At 45.8% G+C, this 17,435-nt stretch overlaps 1 protein-coding gene across 1 annotated transcript in view; it reads left to right on the top strand.

Moving 5' to 3' along the window:
- LOC117714973 (uncharacterized) overlaps nucleotides 1-13,522 on the top strand; it is a 46,223-nt gene extending 32,701 nt beyond the window's left edge. Inside the window, 6 exon segments of the mRNA XM_076940946.1 lie at nucleotides 1,465-2,383; nucleotides 2,385-4,665; nucleotides 4,667-6,454; nucleotides 6,456-6,657; nucleotides 6,785-7,799; nucleotides 13,387-13,522. Of these exon segments, the coding sequence (XP_076797061.1) occupies nucleotides 1,465-2,383; nucleotides 2,385-4,665; nucleotides 4,667-6,454; nucleotides 6,456-6,657; nucleotides 6,785-7,799; nucleotides 13,387-13,522 (6,341 nt within the window).
- The last annotated feature ends 3,913 nt before the right edge of the window (nucleotides 13,523-17,435 follow it).

Genomic DNA, 17,435 nt, shown 5'->3' with positions numbered 1-17,435 from the left:
GTTCAAAGTCCTTAGTCATCAGGGAAATGCAAATAAAAACAAAAATAAGAGTCCAACTCATACTTATTAGAATGGCTAAGACCAAAAACTAAAGCTACAGTCCATACTGGTGAAGAAGTGAAGCAAGGGAACACTCCTCCATTGCTGTGGTTGCAAACTTGTACAGACACTCTGGAAATCAATCTGGCAGTTTCTCAGAAAAGTGACAATAGTTCTACCTGAGACCCAGATATACTGCTCCTGGAGACATTCCCAATAAAAGCTCCACCATAACACAAGGACACATGTTCTGCTATGTTCATAACAGCTTTACGTATAATAGCCAGAAACTGGAAACAACCCAGATGCTCCTCAACTGAAGAAATTAAAAGAAAATTTTATGGGTCCCATGAATTATAGATTCTTTTTCCCTAGCCTGAGTAGCTAAAGTTGCCCCTCTGGTTTGCCAACCAGAGGCCAGTTAATCCGTAAACAAAGAATGCAGAATTACAGGACAATGGGCTACCGAGGCATCCCAGGAATGCATCCCAGGAATGAAGATCCTGATAAGGAACTGCTCCCCGCCCCCATGGACCAGTTTGGCCAGATGTTCAAAAATTGGAAAACAACCAATCGTATGCACCCGCGCGAAAGTTTCTCCTTTTCCCCACCCCGAGCTTATATAAACCCTAAACCCTGGAGCCACGAGGTCGATGCCCCTGTCTCCCACATTGAGACACGTGTCGGCCCGGAACGTTCCGCCATTAAACTACCTTGTGTTCTTGCATCAAGTTGGTCTTCCGTGTGTCCTTTGGGTGCGCGTCATCCTCTGACTCGAGTGGGGTCCCCTTTGGGGGCTTCCCGAGCCTTACATCCTGGTGCATGGGCCGGGAAGCTCGTCCGGGGTTTGCGTGATCACCTAGGACCTCTGAAGACCTCTTGGAGGTGGGTTTAAGTCTGTGTGTCTGTGTGTCTGTGAGTGAGGTGTATTTGAGTGCGGTGTTTGGGTGTGGATTCTGGTTTCTGGCTCTGGTATAGGTTCTGACAGCTGCCGTTGTGAGATCGTGAGGTCCAATGGCCTGAGGCTGAAAAATCTGGGAGACGTCCCAAGTGGTAGGGAGTCAGAATAGCCTGACTGCCCATTTTTTGAATGAAGGAGACGGAGCACTCCTCCTATAGGGGAAGGTAAGAGGACCTGCCCCATCGGAACTTGCATTTGGCTGACTATATAAGACTAAACGTGGGCGAGTGTGTTTGGCGGTGATAGGGTTTTGTGTTCTTATTTGTTTTTGTACTAGGGTCTTGTGTTCTTATCCTGTTTTTGTGATAGGGTTTTGTGTTATTTGTTTTTGTGCTAGGGTCTTGTGTTCTTATCCAGTTTTTGTGATAGGGTTTTGCGTTCTTATTTGTTTTTGTGCTAGGGTCTTGTGTTCTTATCCTGTTTTTGTGATAGGGTTTTGTGTTCTTACCCTGTTTTTGTGCTAGGGTCTTGTGTTCCTATCCGGATTTTGCGTTTTCTGGTGGACGAGATGGGACAGGCTGTGACAACCCCCTTGTCTTTGTCTATGGACCATTGGTCGGACGTTAGGGACAGAGGACGCTTATTGTCAGTAGTTGTAAAAAAGGGGCCTTGGCGGACCCTTTGTACCTCTGAGTGGCCAACTTTCAATGTGGGATGGCCACCTCGAGGGACTTTTGATTTACCCACCATTAGAGCCATTAGGGCAGTTGTTTTTCAGGAAGGATCAGGGTTGCATCCAGATCATCAACCATACATCACTGTGTGGGAAAACTTGGCTCGCTATCCACCCCCGTGGGTCGAGCCTTTCCTCCCACCTCGCCAACCAAGCTCCCGGGTCTTGGCTGTGCGAGAGGGCTCCACAGAAAGAAGACCGAAACCACGTCAGAATGAAGAAGGCGAGCCCAGCACCCGGCCGGTGTCCGTTTCAAAGATATACCCTGATATAGAAGAACCCCCTGAATGGCCCACTCCCCTGCCCCCACCTTACCCCTCAGCTCCCCAACCTGCACCCCTGCCCTCAGCCCCCGAACTGGCCCCAGCCTCCGGGGCCATGGGGGGGCCCTCAGCAGGTACTAGGAGCCGACGTGGAGCTACTCCTGTAGGACCTGACTCCACCGTGGCGCTGCCCCTTAGGGCTGTTGGGCCGCCCCAAACTGGCGAGAACGAGCTGCAGCTCCTGCAGTATTGGCCTTTTTCCTCCTCTGATTTCTATAATTGGAAAGTTAACCATCCCCCTTTTTCAGAAAATCCTGCAGGACTCACAGGCCTGATAGAGTCCCTGATGTTTTCCCACCAACCCACGTGGGATGACTGTCAGCAGCTCCTACAGACACTGTTCACTACCGAAGAGAGGGAGAGGATTCTCCTTGAGGCTCGGAAAACGAGATAATCAAGGACGCCCCGCCACTCAGGCTGCTATAGACGAGGGGTTTCCCTTGACCCGTCCTCCATGGGATTACCACACGGCAACAGGTAGGGAACGGCTGTCCATTTACCGCCGGGCTCTCGTGGCTGGTCTCAGGGGTGCAGCGAGAAAACCCACCAATTTGGCAAAGGTAAGAGAGGTTATGCAAGGAGCGACTGAACCCCCCTCTGTGTTCCTAGAGAGGCTCATGGAGGCTTACCGTAGGTACACTCCTTTTGACCCTATGTCAGAGGGGCAGCGAGCTTCTGTAATCATGGCTTTCATTGGGCAGTCTGCCCCGGACATTAGAAGGAGGTTACAGCATATTGAGAGATTGCAAGATTATACTATCAGAGATGTGGTGAAGGAGGCTGAGAAAGTGTATCATAAGAGAGAGACAGAGGAAGAGAAACAGGAGAGAGAAAAGAAAGAAAGGGCTGAGGATGAAGATAGAAGGGAAAAGAGACAAGAAGAGAACCTAACTAGGATACTGGCCGCAGTGGTAGGAGAAGGAAGGCATCAGGGAACTGGTAGGGCTAGACAGACAGGGAACCTGGGTGACGGCAGAAGGCAGGGGCCAAGGAGACCCAAAAGAGACCAGCTGTTACTAAAGAGAGATCAGTGTGCATACTGCAAAGAGAAGGGCCATTGGGCCCGAGAGTGTCCTAAAAAGAAAGAGACCAAAGTGCTGTCCTTAGATAATGAAGATTAGGGAAGTCGGGGTTTGGTTCCCCTCTCCGAGCCTAGGGTAACTCTGAAAATAGAGGGGACCCCTATAGATTTCTTGGTGGACACGGGAGCAGAATATTCTGTGCTTAAAAAACCTCTGGGAAAGATACAAGATAAAAAGACGCTGGTGATTGGGGCTACAGGACAAAAACCGTATCCGTGGACTACTTCTTGTACAGTGGATCTTGGAAGAAACCAGGTATCCCACTCATTTTTAGTAATACCAGAGTGCCCTACGCCCTTACTGGGCAGAGACTTGTTAACCAAATTAAAGGCCCAGATAAAATTTGCCCCCTCTGGACCGGAACTGTCATGGGGAACTGAGACACCCCAAACGTTAACATTGTCCCTTCAGCTAGAAGAAGAATACTGGCTATACCAAGAGAGAGAGAAGCCCCCCGAGGAGCTTCAGGAATGGTTACTTCGATTTCCTCAGGCGTGGGCTGAGACAGGGGGCACGGGAATGGCTAGACAGGCCCCCCCTGTGGTGATTGAGCTCAAGTCTGGAGCCACCCCCATTGGGGTCCGACAGTACCCCATGAGCAAGGAAGCCAGAGAGGGCATACGCCCCCACATTAAGAGACTGTTAGAACAGGGGATTTTAGTCCCTTGCAGGTCCCCTTGGAACACCCCCTTATTGCCAGTAAAAAAACCGGGGACAAATGACTATCGTCCGGTACAGGATCTTAGGGAAGTCAACAAGAGGGTACAAGATGTCCACCCTACAGTGCCCAACCCCTACAACTTGCTCAGTACATTGCCACCCACTCGAACCTGGTATACCGTCTTAGATTTAAAAGATGCCTTCTTCTGTCTGAGGTTACATCCAAACAGCCAGCCCCTGTTTGCTTTCGAGTGGCGGGACCCTGAGAGTGGGAGAACCGGACAACTCACGTGGACAAGGTTACCCCAAGGATTCAAAAACTCCCCAACACTGTTCGATGAAGCTCTACACCGGGACCTTGCCCCCTTCCGAGCTAATAACCCGCAGGTGACTCTTATCATTTATATTGATGACATTTTGCTGGCCACAGAGACCCGAGAAGATTGCGAACTGGGGACTCAGAAGATCCTGGCTGAGTTAAGTGAGTTGGGGTATCGGGTCTCTGCTAAGAAAGCACAGCTATGTCGAACTGAGGTGACATACTTGGGATATACCCTAAAAAATGGACAGCGGTGGCTCACAGAAGCCAGAAAACGAACAGTCACACAAATCCCAACCCCAACCACCCCTCGCCAGGTAAGGGAATTCCTGGGGACCGCGGGATTTTGTAGGCTTTGGATTCCAGGATTCGCCACTTTGGCAGCCCCATTATATCCCTTGACAAAAGAAAAAGGGAAGTTCATCTGGACAAAAGAACACCAGGTGGCTTTCGAAACTCTTAAAAAGACACTGCTACAGGCCCCTGCCCTAGCACTGCCAGATTTAAGCAAGCCTTTTACCCTATATATTGATGAGAGAAAGGGGGTTGCCAGAGGGGTCCTCATCCAAGCTCTAGGACCTTGGAAGCGTCCGGTGGCTTATCTGTCAAAAAAAACTAGATCCTGTGGCTAGCGGATGGCCCTCTTGCCTGCGAGCGATAGCTGCAACAGCCACACTGATAAAAGATGCTGATAAGCTAACTCTGGGCCAGAAAGTGACAGTAGTGGCCCCCCATGCTCTCGAAAACATCATCAGACAACCACCAGACCGCTGGATAACCAACGCTAGAATCACCCATTACCAGAGCTTGTTACTAACAGAGCGAGTGACTTTTGCTCCACCTGCCGTCCTCAACCCCGCTACCCTGCTACCTGAAGCCGATGAGACCCCAGTACATCAGTGTGAGGAGATACTGGCTGAAGAAGCAGGGACCCGGTCAGATTTGACCGACCAGCCGTGGCCTGGGGCGGAGACCTGGTTCACCGACGGAAGTAGCTTCGTGAAAGAAGGTAAGCGAAGGGCTGGGGCAGCGGTAGTAGATGGAAGGACTGTCATTTGGGCTAGCAGCCTGCCGGAAGGAACTTCGGCGCAAAAAGCAAAACTTATTGCTCTGATCCAAGCCCTAAAACTGGCAGAAGGGAAGTCTATAAACATTTACACTGATAGCCGATACACTTTTGCAACAGCCCATGTTCATGGGGCAATTTACAGACAGCGTGGTTTGCTGACGTCTGCTGGCAGAGACATTAAAAATAAAAAGGAGATTCTTGATTTACTAGAGGCTATCCACTTGCCACGAAAGGTGGCAATCATCCACTGCCCAGGACACCAGAAGGGGACTGGCCCTATTGAAAAGGGAAACCAGATGGCAGATCAGATGGCTAAAGAGGCGGCACACAGACCAATGACTCTTATAGCCAAAGTGGGGTCCCGCCAGGATGAGAGGGCCCTGGAAAAGAGAGCCCTCACAGAAGAAGAGGGGCTAGAATACCTGACCAGTATGCACCGCCTCACCCACCTGGGGGCCAGAAAAATGATAGAACTATCCAACAAATCCCCTTACCACATTCCTAGGCTCCAAAAGACAGCCGAAGATCTGGTAAGAAACTGCAGGGCGTGTGCCCTCACTAATGCCGGATCCAGCAGGCATAGTGGGGGAAAGCGCCTACAGGGAGATCGACCTGGAACTTATTGGGAGGTCGATTTCACAGAAGTCAAACCTGCCCGATACGGCAACAAATATCTTCTAGTTTTCATAGATGTTTTCTCAGGGTGGGTTGAAGCATTTCCCACTAAGAAAGAAACAGCAAATGTAGTGGCCAAGAAGATACTGGAAGACATCCTTCCCCGATTTGGAGTACCTAAGGTAATTGGGTCAGACAATGGGCCTGCCTTCGTCGCCCAGGTAAGTCAGGGACTGGCCAGACAACTGGGGATAAATTGGAAGTTACATTGTGCTTACCGACCCCAGAGCTCAGGACAGGTAAAAAGAATGAATAGAACTATTAAAGAGACCCTTACGAAATTATCGATTGAGGCCGGCGGGATTGACTGGACAGCCCTTCTCTCCCTAGCCCTGTTCCGGGTCCGGAACACACCCGGACCTTTGGGACTAACCCCCTTTGAGATACTGTTTGGTGCACCTCCGCCTCTGTTTGAAACCCTAGATAGTGTGACACGCCCTGATGACAATAATTTTATACCTTTCACCCACCTTTTAGCCCGTTTAAAGGCCCTTGAGACGATCAGGAGAGATATTTGGGAACAGCTGAAAGACACTTATACCGCCGGAGATCCTGCAGTTCCCCATCAGTTTGAGATTGGAGACACCGTCCTGGTGCGGAGACACCGGGCGGGAAATCTCGAGCCGCGCTGGAAAGGACCCTACCTGGTACTGTTTGACAACTCCAACCGCCATTAAGGTGGAAGGGATCCCCACCTGGGTTCATGCTTCACATGTCAAAAGGGCCCCTCCTGAAACTAGTCCAGATGAGTGGATTTTGGAAAAGACTAATAATCCTCTTAAGTTGCGTTTATGTCGTAAACGCAACCCTGAGTCAGGACAGCAACCCCCATGCCCCGATGCGACAAACCTGGGAGGTGATTAATGAAGAAGAAAACACTGTGTGGTCAATTTCTGCTATACATCCTCCATGGACTTGGTGGCCAGATCTTACGCCTGATATTTGTAAGTTAGCAGCCGGATTGCTTACCTGGGATCTTCCAGACCACACAGACCTAACTAAACCACCCGCTGAAAGACAGTGTGTTCCTAACGGGATAGGAGGCACACTTGGGTGCTCAGGACAATTCTACCGGGCTAATCTCCGGTCCTCAGGATTTTATGTTTGCCCTGGTCAGGGCCACAATCGGAAGCTCCGACACAAGTGTGGGGGGACCTCTGATTTTTATTGCGCTACATGGGGATGTGAAACTACCGGTGAGGCCTACTGGAATCCTACTTCCACATGGGACTTGATTACGGTAAAGAGGAACAGCAGCTATGATAAGTCCAACCAAGGAGAGAGAGATAGTTCTAAATATCCTGAGAATGGGTGTGGATTTGAAAATAGTCCCAATGGAGCCTGTAAAAACAGCTACTGCAACCCCATAGTTATAAGATTCACTGATGCAGGGAAACGAGACCATCGGAGTTGGCTTAAGGGAAACAACTGGGGATTGCGTATAGATGCTGCTGGAAAAGACCCTGGGTTAATTTTTAAAATTAAGTTGACCCTAGAAACCCCCTCTCCAACACCTATGGGACCTAACAAAGTCCTTCTTGCTCAGGGGCCCCCTCCAAAGTCCCTTACTCAAACACCAGTGCAACCTGCGCCAGTGACTGCTGGTCCTTATTATTTTACCCCCTCACAAGGCCCCAAGATCTTGACCACACCACCCGATCCTTCGACAGGACAGAGACTATTTAATTTGGTCGTTGGAGCCTTCCACGCTCTAAATAATACAAGCCCAGACTCTACTGAATCTTGCTGGCTATGTTTAGCAACAACACCCCCATACTATGAGGGAATCGCCATGAACGGTGCCTTTAATAACACCACTTCCCATCACTCCTGCACTTGGGGAACTGAGAGAAAACTAACTCTAACTGAAGTATCGGGGTCAGGTTCAGGACTCTGCCTAGGTACCCCACCTGCCTCCCACAGACATCTGTGTAATCAGACAGTCTCTCGTCCTAAAACATCTATCACCTATTATTTGGTACCAGGGCCCAACCGTTGGTGGGCTTGCAGTACAGGACTCACCCCTTGTGTGTCTACAAGTGTATTCGAACCAACTACAGATTTTTGTGTGCTTGTGCAGCTGGTACCCAGAATTTATTATCATGCTGTGGGTAGTTTCGAAGATAAATTCGATATTAGGCCAAAGATATACAAGAGAGAGCCAGTTTCCCTCACTTTAGCCATCTTACTGGGTGCAGGCATTACTGCTGGCATAGGAACAGGAGCTGCTGCACTGGCCACCGGCCAGCAAGGCCTTAATGCTCTCAGTACTGCTATTGATGAAGACCTAAAAATACTAGAGAAATCTGTTTCCAACTTAGAAAAATCCTTATCATCGCTATCAGAAGTAGTGCTCCAAAACAGACGAGGGCTCGATTTGTTGTTTTTAAAAGATAGTAGACTGTGTGCAGCCCTTAAAGAAGAGTGTTGCTTTTATGCTGACCATACTGGAGTAGTCAGAGACTCGATGCAGAGGCTTAGAGAAAGACTAGATAAGAGACAAAAAGATCGAGATGCCCAACAGGGCTGGTTCGAGTCCTGGTTCTCACGATCTCCCTGGATGACTACCTTATTTTCTGCCTTAGCTGAACCGGTGATGATAATTTGCTTAATTTTGATTTTCGGCCCATGTGTGATAAATAGAGTTATGACCATCGTCAAAAATAGAGTTGATGCTGTCCAATTAATGGTGTTGAGACTACAGTGCCAACCACAGGAAGATCCTGATAAGGTAGAAAATGATTTTTAGAGCCTAGGCTAGATATTTTAAGGTTAAAATTATTCAGGAGAGGGAAAATAAAAGAAAATTTTATGGGTCCCATGAATTATAGATTCTTTTTCCCTAGCCTGAGTAGCTAAAGTTGCCCCTCTGGTTTGCCAACCAGAGGCCAGTTAATCCGTAAACAAAGAATGCAGAATTACAGGACAATGGGCTACCGAGGCATCCCAGGAATGCATCCCAGGAATGAAGATCCTGATAAGGAACTGCTCCCCGCCCCCATGGACCAGTTTGGCCAGATGTTCAAAAATTGGAAAACAACCAATCGTATGCACCCGCGCGAAAGTTTCTCCTTTTCCCCACCCCGAGCTTATATAAACCCTAAACCCTGGAGCCACGAGGTCGATGCCCCTGTCTCCCACATTGAGACACGTGTCGGCCCGGAACGTTCCGCCATTAAACTACCTCGTGTTCTTGCATCAAGTTGGTCTTCCGTGTGTCCTTTGGGTGCGCGCCATCCTCTGACTCGAGTGGGGTCCCCTTTGGGGGCTTCCCGAGCCTACAAAATGATACAGAAAAATGGAGTTGATTAACACAGGGGAGTACTGTTCACCTTTTAAAAACAAGAATATAATTAATTCTGTAGGTAAATAGATAAAACTACAAAATATCATTCTTAGTGCAGTAACCAAAATTCAAAGGCGAATGCATGGTATGTACTCAGTTATAAGTGGATTTTTACCATAAAGGACAGTATAACCATGCTACACTCTAAGAATCTGAAAAAGAAGGCAGGCCAAAGTGAGGATGCTTGAATCTCAATTAGAAGGGAGAAGAAAATAGTAATAGGAGGTGGATGGACAGAGGGAATTGGGTGGAAGAGTGTTATAAAGAGGGGAATGGTATGTTCAGAATCAGGTGTGGGGAGAGACAGGAGAGAAGGTCAGAGAGCCAGAAGAATGAATGGTTTCTGCAACTGGTGGGGATAGAGTAGTGGGGACATGTTGGGACATGCCAGAAACCTGTGATGGGGAGGATCCCAGGAGTCAATGGGGATGACTTTAGCTGAGACTCATAGCAGTGGAGATATGGAACCTGATAGTTCTATAGCCAGACACAACTCCAATGGAGGGATAAGTACACCAACCCACCCACAAAACTTTAAACCCAAAATATATCCTGTGCATAAGAAATAAAAGGGCAAAGACAGACCAGAGACTGAGAAAATGGCCAACCAATAACCAGCCCAAGTTGAGACCCCATTCATGGACAAGCACCAATCCCTAACACTATTAATGATACTCTGTTATGCTTGCAATCAAGAATCTATGTCCTCTGGAAGACTGCCTCAGCCCACAGAGATTCGATGAGATCCTAGGGAAGGGGGTCAGAAGAATAAAGGGCAAGAGACACAAGTACAGAGAGCAAGTCTGGAATTCTGATCAAGCTCTGAAACTTTAATTTTGATGGCAGGTTATAAATCACAACAAAACGTAAAGTTTAGGCGAGGGTCACTGCTTAGGGCTATCCCACTATTGAATCATCATTGTCTAAGACTATCCCACTGTCATATCCTTATTGCCCAAGACCATCCTACTGTTGGAACCAGCTCCCTGGAAATGGCAGACTTTCCTTAAGTTCCTGGGACCTGACACCCACAAACATCCTTTCTTAACCTTGTACTGACTAGGCTTTCCAGAACAGCAGGGAATTTTCTGGGTTTGGCTCACAGCATAAGACTACACCCAGTAGCTAATTGAATCAAATGCAGAGATACACAGTCAAACATTGGACAGAACTTGGGGACTCTTATAAAGAATTGGGAGAACAAGTGAGAGATCCAAATTAGATATGAGCCCCAAAAGGAAGACGAGCAGAGTCAACAAGCTGGACTCTTGGGGGCTCTCAGAGACTGAACAACCAACCAAAGAGCATACATAGGCTAGACCTAGGCCTGCTACATATATGTAGCAGATGTACAGCTTGGCCTTCCTGTAGGACCCCAACAATTGGAGCAGGGGCTGTTCCTAAAACTGTTGCCTGTTTTTGGAATTCATTTTTCTAACTGTGCTGCCTTACCTGGCCTCAGTGCAACAGAATGTACCTAGCCCTGCAGAGAATTGAGGACTTGAGGACTTGATAATGTGACCACCAATGGCTCAGATGTTATGAGTTGTTCAATAGCTATTTAAAGTTAGGTTTTAGATTTACTCCACTGGAAGAAACATATGTCTATTACTGAGATGTAGCCAACAACCAAGGTTTCAGAGATCACACAGCCCAGGAACCAACTTATCTTATTTTGCTAAATAAAACCAGTGTCAAACTACCCTCAAAATTTGTTTCTCTATATACATAGAATAATACATCTCTCAGACCCCATTAAAGACTTGTAGGTAGTAGATGGAGGGTGAAACAAAGACTCACAAAAGGTCAAGTGCAGTGAATAAATGTCAGTTGTGTGCTCTGCCATAGAAAAAACATCTATAACACATCATGTTTCAAAGCCTCAGAGCCTGTTACAGAAGAGGGGCAGAAAGATTGCAAGAGCCAGAGGTTGTTTATTGTTCATTTTGTTGTATCTTATGAGAACTGTCTGTTTATTTCATTACCCACTTATGCAATGGACTGCTAGGTTCCTTGTTGATTAGTTCAGTTATCCTTTAAGTTCTGTGTATGTTTAGGTAATAATTCCATGTTGAATGTATAGGTACAATGTGTTCTGAGGGCTTAGCTGTAGAGTGAAAAATAATAAAGGCCATTTTATGAAATATGTGTAGATTTCTTTGCCCTTAGACCTGAGCAGAAAAGTGCAGATTCCAGAACGAGGGACTGAAAATAAGATTCCAGGCCTTCATACCCCAGGATACTTGCTGGATGAATTACATTCCTCAAGTCTCAAGCAATAGGCCCACCTATGGGTGGAAGAGGCCCAAGGCAGGAAGACACATTCCTGACCATAAAAAATACAAGCCATCTAGGTGGGGCTGTGACTGGAGGAAGTGAGAAATGTTTTCTAATGACGGTATAGGGGACAGTGACTTGGTAAGACCACATTTTTGAGAAGAATGAGTGTGCAGAGTGATTTTCACATGACTCTAGATCATTTGGGCTAGATTCCTCTAAAATGTTCCACTGTTCTTGGTTACCCCTCCCTCCCTTGGTCTTCCCAGTGCTATGTTCAAAATTTGTAAAACAACCAATCATGTATAACCACACAAAAATGCAACCAATCATGTATAACCACACGAAAATGCCTTCCTTTCCCCACCCCATGCTATAAAAGACGCCTTAGCCCGCCATTTGAGGCCAAACCTTGCTCTTGGAGCTAGAGAGCTTGTGGTTTGACTGCCGGGTAACTTCCCTAATAAAGCCTCTGCTGATTGCATCCAGGTATGGTTTCTTGTGATCTTTGGGTGGTCGTGATTTCCTGAGACTTGAGGAAGGATCTCCCGAGTATGGGGGTCTTCACAGCTACTCATTATTTTGAATATTTTGAATCTTACAAAGTCTCAAGAGAATCTCCCATTGCTACGTAACATAGAATCACATAATGTACATCACTCCTCAGCAAATAACCTGTCCTCAATAATCCACCTTGAAAGTAAAAATCCAGAAGAAGAAATTTTATTCAATGTTTGCTATACAGAAAAATTGGGGACAGGTTGGGGGCATGATACATCCAGATAACTATCAGATTTGTTCAGTCCTGAAATGAGATTGAAAATTAAACACAGGGCCAAAGATATGCACACTGAAGTGTAGAGTGAAAAATTATAAAGGCTATTTTATGAAATATGTGTAGATTTTGCACCTTAGACCTGAGCAGAAAAGTGCATATTCCAGAACAAGGAACTGAAAATAAGATTTCAGGCCTTTACTTTCCCTGGGGCACATTCCGGGTGGAAGAGGCCCAAGGCAGGAAGGCATTCCTGACCACAGATAAAAGATGCAAGCCACCTAGGTAGGGCTATAGCAGGAAGAAGTAAAGATAGTTAATCTGAAATAGTTGATAAATGACAGGGTGGGACACAGTGACATGGTAAACCATTCAGGGTGGGTTTCTCTGGAATGTTTCGCTATTCTTATGTTATGTATCCTTGGCAACCCCTCACCTCCACCCCACTCCCATGGTTTGTGGTTTTTCTCTTTAAAACGCTCCACTGAGTGGATTTTGGGGTCGGACTCTACTCCTGCGAGAGTACGTGGTCAGACCACTGGCTGCCAGCTCTTTTCCCTAATAAACCTCTGCTGATTGCATCCAGGTATAGTTTCTTGTGATCTTTGGGTGGTCGTGATTTCCTGAGACTTGAGGAAGGGTCTCCCGATTATGGGGGTCTTCAGAAGTAGCCCTGTTCAAGGTGCCGTCCTGCCTACTATGGGAGTAAGTGAGTACACTTGTATCTATCATCCTACAAGACCCTGAGTAACATCCCATGCTTCTTTTTCTACCTGCATGAACTCTTATGGAAAGTCTCATTTCCTAGGGATTCATTGTGCCCATAGATGAAAGTTAGAGAAAACAAGTGTCTCTTAAGAATGGCTTTACTTTGTCATGTACAATACACCATGTTACACTCAGACAATGAACATACCAGGCATCTTTGTCACCTCAAGCAGTGAGGTTTTTGTTCAGGGCTGTATCACTGTGGGAGGTTTTTCTAGAGCATGCATACAGTAATATACACCTACATCCTCAGCCTCCACTCTACTGATTCTCAGAGTGAAATCTGTTCCTGACCCACTGCCACTGAACCTGTCAGGGACTCCTGGGGCAAGATTGGATATCAGATATATGAGGAGTTGAGGAGACTGGCCTGGCCTCTGCAGAAACCAATACAAGTAAGTATTGCCATTACTATGCAGGAGACTCTTACTAGACTTGCAGGAGATTGAAACTGACTCTCCAAGAGTGACAGGATTGGAGAGTGTAGCCTGGGTCATCACAATATCCCCAGTTGCTCCTGAAATAAAAGAAATGAAAGGTTATGCACAAACATGATGATATTATGTTTCTTTATCAACTTCTTAATTACTGAGGTCATGACTTTCATTCATATTCTAAAAATATTCAACATAAAATACTTAAGTAGAGAAAGCATGGAGACTCTCAAAATCACCTAAGCCTTCTGCTTTGGAACTTCTTCTGAGCTGCCAAAAAAAAGCACAGGTTTTCATCGCTTCGCCCTCTAAGCATCACAAGCCCATTCATGGAGAAAAGGCTAGAAATCACATACATGGACAGAATATACATCTGCATCATCAGGTCCCCAGAAATGCCCCATCCCTCCACAAACTCCTTGATCTTTGGGTTTTTTTTTTTTCCTCACCAGGGATCCAGAGCACAAGCAGCCCCAGGAGCTGAGCCAGGCACCTCATTCTAAGAATTTGATAGAAAAAAGTCTTGAGTAGTCAAGACCACAAGAGAGGCTAGCTTTTGTCTTGGACCTGTAGGGGAGATCCTCCCTAGGGAGCAATATGCAAATCCCCTGCTTGGTACAGCTGTGTGAAAAGTAGCCAGCTGAAGGAAAACCTACTTTAGCAATGAAGTGTTACAATGGGTCTTCTCTGTAAAAAACATAGATTATAGTCTCTGCTGCCTACAGCAGGGAGCAGTTGGACTCCACTGTGAAAGGCTAGATCAGCATAAATGGAGATACAATCTGAAAGAACTGGGCATGCTAAGATACCCCCACAGAACAAAGGCTATCATTTTCAACACTTTGTATTTGCTAATACTTTTCAGCATGGCATCTTCCTGTCTAATTCTACCTGATTTTTTGTTTTAATTTTGTCAGAGGTGGGAACCCAATGAACGAAACTGAAATGTATTCCACATATCTACATGAGGAATGACTCTGTAATGCCCATTTACCACAAGAATGTTGGTACACTGAAGACTGAAAAAGAGCAACTAATTTATAAAAATACATATGTAATTTCCAATGATCAGTTATTACTTAGATAAATGTTCTTAGTCAAAATTCCACCACTTAGGTACAGTACACAAACAGGTAGACACAGCAAGCCATGAGCTAATTCAGAGTGGGAAGACTTAAATGCCATTTCTTCCATATTAGAACTCAAGAAATTGGGTCAAAGTTTCTGCAACTCAAGCCCTGAGGCTTCAGCTAAAGAATATATCTTCAAATCTATTAAACAGTTCCTCCTGAATGGCTACTCCAGATTGTTTTATGGGTCTATTTGCTTGGAATACCTTTTTCCAGCCCTTTACTCTGAAGTAATGTTCATCTTTTCTGCTGAGATGTGTTGCTTGTATACAACAGAATGATTGATGTTTATACATCCATTCAGTTAGTCCATGTCTTTTTGTTGATGATTGACATCATTGATGTTGACAGATATTAATGGCCCATGATTGTTAGTTCCTGTTATTTTGATGTTGGTGGTAGTACTGTGTGTTTGTGTGTGTGTGTGTGTGTGTGTGTGTGTGTCTGTGTGTCTGTGTGTATGCATGCATGTATCTTCTGGTTTTGCTGGAGTGGAATTATATTTCTGTGTTGTCTTCGGTCTAGTTACCATCCTTGTGTTGAAGCTTTCCTTCTAGTATTCTCTATAGAGTTGGAGATGTAGAAAGATATTGTTTAAATTTCCTAGGTTTTCCATATCCAGGATTGTATCAGTTTGTGTTTTCTTTATTGCTTTTATTTTCATTTTCAGATCTTAAACAGTCTTGTTCATTTTTTTTTCACCTGTTTAATTGTGTTTTTCTGTATTTCTATAAGGAATTTATTTTCTCTATAATGGTATCTATTATCTTCATAAAATTAGACATAAGACCATTTTCTTGAAATTCAGGAATGTTAGAATATTCAGAACTTGTTGTAAAATACCTAGGTTCTGGTAGTACCATATCTTTTGTTGATTGTATTTTTACACTGGCCTTTAGCCTTCTGGTTGTCCCTAGTTTTTGTCTTTTTAGTCCCTTAGGGGAGAAAACATCCAAAGATGCAGATAGAGCTGGTGGTCCCTGGTGGTTGAGGCCTCTGTTTATCCTGGGCAGCAGAAGGTCTCCAGGGATGTAGGCAGAGTTGTGGCTCAGAAAATGTAATAGAATGGGCAGCACATTGCTTGAAACTGCTGGTTATGTCCAGTTGTGCAGGTAGAAAATTGGGGTTGGGATTTCACTTGATGGTAGCTGATAGTTGTAGGCATCTACATTGTAGTTAGGTGTGTGGACAGGAAGATGTAGTACAGAGGGGACAGGGCAGATCTCATGGATGTTGGGCTTACAGGGAACTCAGCAGGCAAGAGCTTGGAGTTTGAGGAACTAACCTGGTTGTCTCTGGCCAGCCAAAGGCCTTCGGGAATTCAGGCAGAGCTTTGGCCAAGGGAAATGAAGTTCAGATAGGACAGGATGAAGCTCACAACTGCTAGGTTTCCTCAGAGAGGCTGCCAAGTGGGGAATTGGGGTAAGGTTCTCATCTGTTAATCCTTGATAGAAGAGAAAGTGAGGAATAGCCCTGAATGCACTGGCAGAGGAGAGAACTTCCTGAACTGAACACCAATACCTCAGGCACTAAGATCAACAATTAATAAATGGACCCACGTGAAACTAAAAAGATTCTTTAACAACAAATGACATCAACAAGAAAAATCAGCACCCTACAATTTAGGAAAGATTCCACCAACTTGACATCTGGCAGCAGGATGACATCCAAAATTAATTAAAAAAAAAAAAAAAAAAAAAACCAAAAAACGCAAGATACTAGACATGAGCAAACTAAATAACCCAATTTTAAAAATGGGGTACAGATCTAAACAGAGAATTTTCGACAGAAGTGTCTCTAGTGGTTGGGAAGCTGTGGAAACCAGCAGGTGGTATACACTGTAAGAAGGCAGGCCTCAATAACAGGAGAAAGCCCGAGATTCCAAGGTCCTTATTGACATGATGAATGGTAGATGGTCTGGATGTGCACCCCCCACTTAAGCCAGGGGGAACTTGATTTAAATAGGGAGGGAAAAGAAAGGAGGGTCACTTAATTAGCTATACCTGCTGGCCTTTAGGTAACTCATTAATATGGGAATCTCTCTAGGGCTGAGGCCTGGAGTCATGCCCTCTACCTGTGCTGGTGACACCTTTTTGGGAGGGGCTGTATTGTCCTTACAAGACTGAACTACACTGATCAAATGGAGTCTTCACCACATGTCAGGAGCCTGGATTCTGGAAGCATGGTGGAATAGATACCCATCCCTCACAGGCAATGGACACCTGTTGGGTCTCTGGGCTATTTCCAGCCAGTGCTTCTGGAAGACCCCCAAAAGGGGACCCTCACCCAAGTCCGGACCTGCACGAACCCAAGGACACAGGAGAAACCATCTTGATGCAATTGCAGAGGAGGTTTAATGACGAGGGCCCTCGGGCCTGAACATATCTCACGCAGGAGATAGAGGTTCCGACCCAGAACCCAGGAAATGGGATATTTATGGGTAGGGGTTGGGGAGAGCGGGAAAATTTGGTGCGGTTACATATGATTGGTTGCACTTTCGAGTGGCTACACATGATTGGATATTCAAACATCAGCAACTTGCAGAACTGGCAGAACTTGCAGAACCTTGGACCTCCCAGAAAGGGAGGGAGAGAGAAGTAAACACCAGATAGCCCATTACTCACTTGGGCTTGTTTGGACTTGTCTGGGCACGCCCTTGCATGCATTTATTTTTGGTCACCCTGCCCCTGCAGGGACTTAATATTTTATTATGACTAAATTTAACAAATTATTGGTGGTCTTTGCTGACCATGATTTTTTTTTTTATTGTTTCAACGCTGTTTTCAAATTTTATTTTCACACTTCTACCAAAACCCAAAGCCATCCTATCATGGTCCCACAGGAAGCATTTAAGAAATGTTCAGCATCCTCATTCATCAGAGAATTGTAAATCAAAATGACTCT

The sequence above is a fragment of the Arvicanthis niloticus genome, chromosome 9 (assembly GCF_011762505.2).
Source record: "Arvicanthis niloticus isolate mArvNil1 chromosome 9, mArvNil1.pat.X, whole genome shotgun sequence".
Classification (NCBI taxonomy): domain Eukaryota; kingdom Metazoa; phylum Chordata; class Mammalia; order Rodentia; family Muridae; genus Arvicanthis; species Arvicanthis niloticus.
The sequence above is the reverse complement of the archived record's forward strand: the minus strand, read 5'-3'. Positions and strand labels throughout refer to the sequence as shown.